This window comes from Caloenas nicobarica, chromosome 26, assembly GCF_036013445.1.
Source record: "Caloenas nicobarica isolate bCalNic1 chromosome 26, bCalNic1.hap1, whole genome shotgun sequence".
Lineage (NCBI taxonomy): Eukaryota > Metazoa > Chordata > Aves > Columbiformes > Columbidae > Caloenas > Caloenas nicobarica.
In genome coordinates, this window is record NC_088270.1 from 4685449 (window position 1) to 4693217 (window position 7769).

The 7769-nt window shown below is 53.0% G+C and overlaps 1 protein-coding gene across 1 annotated transcript; it reads left to right on the forward strand.

Moving 5' to 3' along the window:
• Window position 1: 1 nt before the first annotated feature.
• ACAD8 (acyl-CoA dehydrogenase family member 8) lies at window positions 2-7462 on the forward strand. Its single transcript, XM_065652149.1, has 11 exons — window positions 2-151; window positions 1264-1364; window positions 1722-1891; window positions 2701-2810; window positions 3007-3083; window positions 3340-3477; window positions 3874-4009; window positions 4112-4209; window positions 4416-4568; window positions 5517-5619; window positions 6069-7462. Exons 1-11 carry the CDS (start codon window positions 76-78, stop codon window positions 6119-6121), a joined length of 1215 nt encoding a protein of 404 aa, XP_065508221.1. The 5' UTR covers window positions 2-75; the 3' UTR covers window positions 6122-7462.
• Window positions 7463-7769: the final 307 nt, after the last annotated feature.

Below are 7769 nucleotides of genomic sequence, written 5' to 3' on the forward strand. Positions count from 1 at the left end.
ACCGCGCGAACGGGAGGCGCCGGGGGCCGGACTACAGCTCCCAGCTGCCCCGGAACGGCTCCGGGCTGCCCCGCCATGGCGTGGAGAGCGGCCCGGCTGCTGCGGCGGGGGAGCCCGGCGGGCCGGCGGGGGATCGCCGCCTGCATCGACCGTAAGGGGCCGGACGGCGGGGAGCGGGGCACGGGCCGGGGCCGCGGGGATCCCCGCGGGGAGGCGGGTGGAGCTGGTCGGTGACCTGGGGTCTCCTGGCCCCACATCACAGAATCCCAGCATGTCAGGGGTTTGAAGGGACCCCGGAAGCTCACCCAGCCCAATCCACCCGCCGGAGCAGGAACACCCAGCTGAGGTTACACAGGAAGGTGTCCAGGCGGGCTGGAATGTCTGCAGAGAAGGAGACTCCACAACCTCCCTGGGCAGCCTGGGCCAGGCTCTGGCACCCTCACCATCAAGAAGTTTCTTCTCCTCTTTCAGTGGAACCTCCTGTGTTCCAGTTTGCACCCCTTGCCCCTTGTCCTGTCACTGGCTGTCACCCAGAAGAGCCTGGCTCCATCCTCCTGACACTCCCCCTTTCCATATTGATCCCCATGAATGAGCTCAGCCCTCAGTCTCCTCTTCTCCAGCTCCAGAGCCCCAGCTCCTCAGCCTTTCCTCACACGGGAGATGCTCCACTCCCTTCAGCATCTTGGTGGCTGCGCTGGACTCTCTCCAGCAGTTCCCTGTCCTGCTGGAGCTGAGGGGCCCAGCACTGGACTCAATATTCCATGTCCCCGCTCCCATTCCTGTACCTTTGCTAGAGGTTCCCAGCTTTTCAGCTGGAATATCCCAAAAAGACTCGGTGAAGCACTCGATAGGGGATAGACCAGGCTGGCTGTACCTGTTTCTAAGCGCATTATTCTGCGATGGAAGTATCTCCTGGTGGAAGCCATCTCCTGATGTCTCCGGTGACCAGGAGAACAGCTGTGTCCTGGCCAGACGCCTCCCATGGGATTCCCCAACGCTACCCCGCTGAATTGCTTCCACGGTTAATTGTAACCACATTTCAGGCAACAGCAGCATCCCTATGAATTTTAGGAGAGGAACTAACAAAACACTGTTGGATCTATGCGCAAATGATCATGGTGGCCTCGAGAAACAGAGAAATGGTCTCTGCTGCAGAGACCCTGTGAGTTAAGAGACACTTTGTAATTGTTTGGATACAGAAGGGGTGGTAGCGCTTGCCTTCCCGCAACAGACACACATTCTAATCTCTTCCTGCTTTTCCAGCATCCGTCGGCCTGACTGAGGAGCAGAAGGAATTCCAGAAAGTTGCCCTTGACTTTGCTGCCAAGGAGATGGCTCCTCACATGGCAGAGTGGGATGAAAAGGTACGGCAGCCTCACAAGGGGTCTCATCCCAGGGCTTCCTGCAGTAGCTCCTCGGTGCTATAATGCCATCTGTAGAGATTTTATTTGAAGCTGCTGCTGTAGCTGGGGTGGGAAGCCATCAGAAATTCCTTGAGGTTCTCCTAGCCAGGTGATTCAGCCATCTGACACCTGAATTTCCTCCTGAAGATGGCATTTATCTGTCTAGGTAGCTGCCTCTTCTTTAACCCACTTGATTAACTTAAGCTCTGCAGGAGTTTGGAACTGGGCTCGGTAGCCCATGTGTACCAAAAGAGATTGAATATTGAGATTGAATTGATCGTGAATATTCATTTGCGCTGTCTCTGCCCATCCCAATAGGAAATATTCCCCGTGGAAACAATGCGGAAGGCAGCCCAGCTGGGATTTGGTGGGATCTATGTGAAACCAGATGTCGGTGGCTCTGGATTGTCACGACTTGATACCTCCATAATCTTTGAAGCTTTATCGACAGGATGCACCAGCACCACTGCTTATATGAGCATCCACAAGTGAGTGTGTCTGCGGAGGGGCGGACGGTGTTAGCTGGGCTGAAAAACACCGTTGTTCTGTGGGCTCTAAACCCAGCTGGAGACAGATCTTCTGGTGCTGCTTATTATTTACAGTAGGGACCCCAGGTAGACACGTCCCTGTGAGATCTTTTGATGGTAGTAAACAAAGAGGCTATAAAAACTGAGATGCCACCAAGAAGTAATTTTAGCCTTGTGGCATGCAAGGTGGGATTAAGGCCTGGATTTTGTTGCCTGCTTTTCCACTTCAGCTGTCTATAGATAGTAACCTGCCGGGGAAAAGCCCTTGTGCTTTGGTCCTACTGTGACAGAGCCCAGAGGCACCAGCTCAGACGAAGGCCATCCTTCTTGTACAGACATGTTCAGTGATGGGCTCACTTTGCACAAAAAGATGGAGCGATTATGCCTCCTTCCTCCCGGTGCAGTTTTCCAAAGAGTTAACAGGGCTTAGTGCCGAGGGGAATGCTGAGGCTGTGAAGTAGGAACCTGCTGTTCCACGAGGCACTGGGTCTGTGGTGAATGGAAAGCGATCTCCTTCCTCCTGGCCTCTGTGGCACCTAATTCTGTTCCCTTTCAGCATGCGTGGGGCAGGAGGGAGCAGGGCTGCCTCTGGGGCTGCTTCGGATTTCCTGCAGCATAGGTGGAGCAATATGTTTTCAAACCTTAGTGCTTTTTACCAAACGCCATGGAGCTTTGTTCCTCTGTTCAGCCAGGGATGTTCTCGTAGGACCTGCCCTCCTCCCAGGGCTGTGTTCACCTCCTGTAATGCTGCTCCTTCTCTCCTGCTCCAGCATGTGTGTTTGGATGATCGACACCTTTGGCAATGAGGAACAGAGGCGCAGGTTTTGCCCATCGCTCTGTAGCATGGAAAAATTTGCTTCTTACTGCCTGACTGAGCCAGGTGAGCATCCTCAACCAAGAAATCTTCTCCCCTCACTCCTAACAAAGTTTAACTGGGTGTGAATGTGGCACTCAGCTGGGGGTAAAAAATTTGTTTCCTTGTTCTTTTGTGTAATCACTGGAAAGTTTGGAAGGGGTGTGAGGTTTTGTAGTCTCTGGACCTGCTGCTTCACTGGTTGCTTCCTTCCCTCCTGCAGGAAGTGGAAGTGATGCAGCTTCCCTGCTCACCTCAGCTCAGCGGACAGGGGACACCTACGTCCTGAACGGCTCCAAGGTACCTCTTTGCTCCTCCTAAAGCAGCTGGACAGCACTGCATGCACAAGGGGGCCTGGGTCTCACCATCCTTTCCATTTCCTACTGTCTCCTCATCTCTGTGTGTTCTCCCAAGGTAGGACCCGCTCTGCAGAGCGTTCACCAGAGCTTAGAAGAGTTGGGCCCCTAAATACCTCCTGGCTTTGTACCCCAGCTGCTGCTGCAGGCTCAGGGTTAGCATACAAAAACCATCCCTTTCTTCTTGTGCCCTTCTGCAGGCCTTCATCAGTGGCGGAGGTGACACCGATGTGTACGTGGTCATGTGTCGCACAGGAGGTCCTGGCCCCAAGGGCATCTCCTGCCTGGTGCTGGAGAAGGGGACACCAGGGCTCAGCTTTGGCAAGAAAGAGAGGAAGGTAAGAGGCTTGTTTTACTTGCTGTGTGCTTGAGGGAAGCGCAGGACTGAGACAAGCTAGTCTGTGCAAAGCATTAGGGATCTCTTCTTGGATGGGACTGGAGTCCTAGCCTGGGGTGCTTTTTCCAAGCCAAGTCCAGCTTTGGTGAAGTTTGCTCAATACCTGTCCCTTTGGTAAGCGAAGGATTTTAATCTCAGGAACATCAGGGTTCGTTGGATCTGTGCCTCTTCTCAAATACATGCATTGCAGTTTCCAACTCAGCACACTAAGCCAAACCACATAGACCACAAGCGCTCTGTGGCGGTTTAGCAATGAGAGTGAGGGGTTGAGAGCAGGCTGGGCAGCTCTGCTGTGCTGCTCCTCAGGCAGTCTGCAACGTGCTCCGTTTTTCCCCAGGTAGGCTGGAATTCCCAGCCGACTCGAGCTGTGATCTTCGAGGACTGCGCCGTCCCTGTTGGCAACCGGCTGGGAGCTGAAGGGCAGGGCTTCAGCATTGCCATGAAGGGACTGAATGGAGGCAGGATAAACATTGGTAAGAAAGACAGCCGAGAGCAAAGGGAGGAGGGCAGGATCATCTTGTTGCCTGTCTGCATTCACTTCATATTAATTCTGTGTCCTTGGCTTCTCCCTCCAGCTTCTTGTTCATTAGGAGCTGCTCATGCCTGCGTTCTTCTGGCTCAGGAACATCTCACTGTCCGCAAACAGTTTGGGGAACCCCTAGCAAACAACCAGGTAACCTCTCCCTCGGATCTGTGCTCTTTCTGGTCCTGGCTGGCGGTCCCATCACTCACTCCACAGGGTCTTCCCTGGAGAAGTCAGGAACGTGCTGTTCCTGAGAAGGAAAGCGTGTCAGGCCTGACATCTGCCTGAAGGTGATGGCGATGTGATGCAGGACCCTCCAAAGACGCTGACTTAATTTTCTCCTCTCCTGCTGGCAGTACCTGCAGTTCGGGCTGGCGGAGATGGCGACGCGCCTGGTGGCAGCGCGGCTCATGGTTCGCAACGCAGCGCGGGCGCTGCAGGAGGGACGGGAGGATGCGGCCGTGCTGTGCTCCATGGCCAAGCTCTTTGCGACTGATGAGTGCTTTGCGGTACGTTACTTGGACTAGAGTTGGCATCGTAACTACACACTGGGAGACCCCTCTTTGTGCCCAGGATGTCATAAAAAAGCTTGACACCGTAGGGACCCAGACCCAAGCACATCCATTGAACCAGAAGCCTCATTTTAGGACCAGGATGTTTTCCAGGACAGGATTCTGCACTCTGTGGAGGCTGCAGGATTAGCCTCTCCACAGTTTGGGCCTCCTGGCCTCCAGTGCTTTCTACACTATTTTCCAGGGGACTAAGTAGGGAGAAAGGACAGAGAGTACAGCGTTTTTATTTTCAAAGGATAATATGCATGTTGGAGGCTGATCGCTACTAGGTAGTGAGTTGGTCTTTCCTAGACCATTGAAAAATAAAATAGTATCACAAAATGTCCCTAAAAAGAGAAAGCAAGAAGGGAAGAAAAGAAAGGAAAAGGAAATTTGCACCTTGACACTTCCTAGATCAGTGTCATTAAGAAGCTACCATGTTTTCTTAGCACTCCGCATTTTTGCTATTTATTAAGTTTTATGTCCCAAGTTGACAGATAATGACATGTGGAGTCATGTTTCAGTTGAAACCAGAGCCCTGAGCAGATTCCTCGGCTGACTAACCGCTAGATGGTGATCTGCCGTTTTGCTTTTTGCATCAGCAGCACCATGGAAATGCAGCAAAAATTGCCTTCATTAAGCAAAGTGTTTCCTGGGTATTTCTATGCTATCATGTTCACATAAACGCGCCATTAATGTGAAACAGCACTTAGGTAACGTGATAGCGCTGAGAGCAGCACTGATGGGGACTGAGAGCACCTCGATGTCACGCCACACTTTATTAAGAGATCAGGTGACCAGAAAAAAAAAAAATGAGCCCAGGTTCCTGGGTTCTTACCCAGCTTCTGTCACTGACTTGTCCTCGACACCACACGAGTCACTTCACCAGCAATGTTGTCTTCTTAGATCTGTAACCAGGCTCTGCAGATGCACGGGGGCTATGGCTACCTGAAGGATTATGCTGTGCAGCAGTTTGTGCGAGACGTCAGAGTCCACCAGATCCTGGAAGGTAAAGGACACTCTTATTACCAGTGACTTGGCAGGGAAGCCGGGAGAGAACAGGCTCTGAAATCCCTTTGCCTACCAAAAGGGTGCCTGATAAGGGAAATACTCTTTCCAATACCAAATGGGTCTAGTGTCTTTCTACGTGTTAAATAGAAAAGCAGAGAACTCAGATGTTGGTATATATCCAGTTCTGCTTGATGCCTGGTGCCCACATCCTTTCGATGCCCAAATAAAAAGCAGGACCAGCATGTAGCACTCTGAAGCCTTTCCCAAGCAATGTGTTGGCACTTGGCAGTTGTATTTTGGCCCAGCGCCTCCCAAATGTCACCTCAGTTGGTGGGAAAAGCTTTTCTGTGCTGGAGACTGCAGATCAGGGACAGAGTCTCATTGCTTTCACTGGGGACAGAATTGGACCATCTCCTAATTGTCTTTTGCGCCCTTGTCCTGCTGCAGGTACCAATGAAGTGATGCGGATGATTGTGGCCAGGAACCTGCTCCAGGGCTGAATCCAGGAGCTAATCTCCAGCCTTAAAATCCCTTCGTCTGTTACAGCTCGGTCTGTTTCCCTCCCCTGTTCACCAGCTCTCTCCCCAGGAGTGGAGAGGGGGACGCCCCAGTGGGAAACAGTCTTTCTGCCTTGTATCGACTGGGATCGCAGCTGGACGTCACCCACATGCTGCCACAGCTGCGCTCTGTGCCTGGCAGAGCTGCCCGTATTGTGTAGCCTGAAGACATAAATCACAGTTGCGAATAACAAGCCTCTGTCTCCAAACCTCGATGGCGGGCTGCTCGGCACCCACCCTTCCCAGAAACACCGGAGCCTTTTGTCATCCCTGCTGAGTCAGGACTGACGTGGAGACTCGAGGCGGAGGTGCAGCCTCATCCCGGAGGGATGGGAGGTCTCCTCCTCTACCACTGAAATCTTTACGTCGAGGGAACTAGTCTCTTTGTTTAAAACCCATCCCGGGCACTAATTGCAGCCCGGGGACACACGTCCTGCAGCTCTGTGATAGATAAACTTACTCGACACAGACAGAGTCTATGCTCAAGAGAAGTTTATTGTAGTAGAGATAAGCAAAGCAGTGCTGGGTGCGTGGGGAATCTACGTTCCACCTACACGCACACCTGACAAAGTTTTTAGTGGTCATTATACACCCCCGCTTTGTTATTACAATTCTCTATTTTTGGGAATTATCCCACCTACTAATACATATCCATACTAATAGATACGCATGCTCTGTCGTGGTGTTAGGGTCTTCTCTCCCCATCTGGTGGTCGTCAGGATGAAGGCTCTCATCTTCCTCAGTTTGTCCTTTATCTGAACTCGGGGGTCCTTGTAGAAAAAAAAAATCACTGTCCTTCTGGCTTTGGCCCACGTTTCTATTATCTCCCTCATTTGGTCATCTTCTTGTCCTTCAGTCCACGATTTATTTGTTCCTGTTCCTGTGTCTCGCTACATCTGGTTTCCTCAGAATAGACTCAGAACATCCTTATCAATAACACGAGCCACCTGCCATCTCATTTAACTAGCAACAGGAATCACTAGGTCGCTCTAACATTTACTACAGCTCGAACCGCTTGCAGAGCGCAGTGGGTTTTACCTGAGGAGGCCTCGGTTCAGCCGGCAGCTCTGCTGTGCCCGCCACGCCTTTGCCAATGTACTTTGTACCTGTCCCACCTGCTCTCAAAGCGGCGCAGAGGTATAAATAAAACACTAAGGTCCTGCGCGGAAACATTTAACCCTGCTGCCTCACATCAGTGCTCCCCCGCCCTGTAAAATGACCAAAACCATTCTTAAATTCAGCTGATTTGGAATCAATAAAGCCACGACGGCGACTTTACCGAGAGCGGCGGGAGTTGTGGTGATTTTCCTGTGTGGTGTTTCAGGTGTTTAACCGGCGGCCCTGAGGGGACAGGCCCTGGCGGTGGCTGCTGCCGCGCTGCCGGCCGTTCCCTCAGCGAGGCGGCGGTAGCGGGCTCCCGGTGAGGGGGTCTCGGCGCTGTCCCCACCCGGGCACTGATCCGGGGGGTCCCCCGGGGGGTCCCCGCCGTGGGGAGGCCGGGCCGGGCCGGGCCGGCCCCGCCGCCGCATGACGGGCACCACCAGCTGCCAATGGGAGGCGCCGGCGGTGTGGAGGGGGCGGGGCGCGGCGT

Coding starts and splice junctions, on each gene's coding strand:
- ACAD8 (XM_065652149.1), top strand. CDS start 76: ATGGCGTGGAGAGCGGCCCGGCTGCTGCGGCGGGGGAGCCCGGCGGGC. Junction 1,365..1,721: donor TGGCAGAGTGGGATGAAAAG/GTACGGCAGCCT, acceptor CCATCCCAATAG/GAAATATTCCCCGTGGAAAC. Junction 4,010..4,111: donor TGGAGGCAGGATAAACATTG/GTAAGAAAGACA, acceptor TTCTCCCTCCAG/CTTCTTGTTCATTAGGAGCT.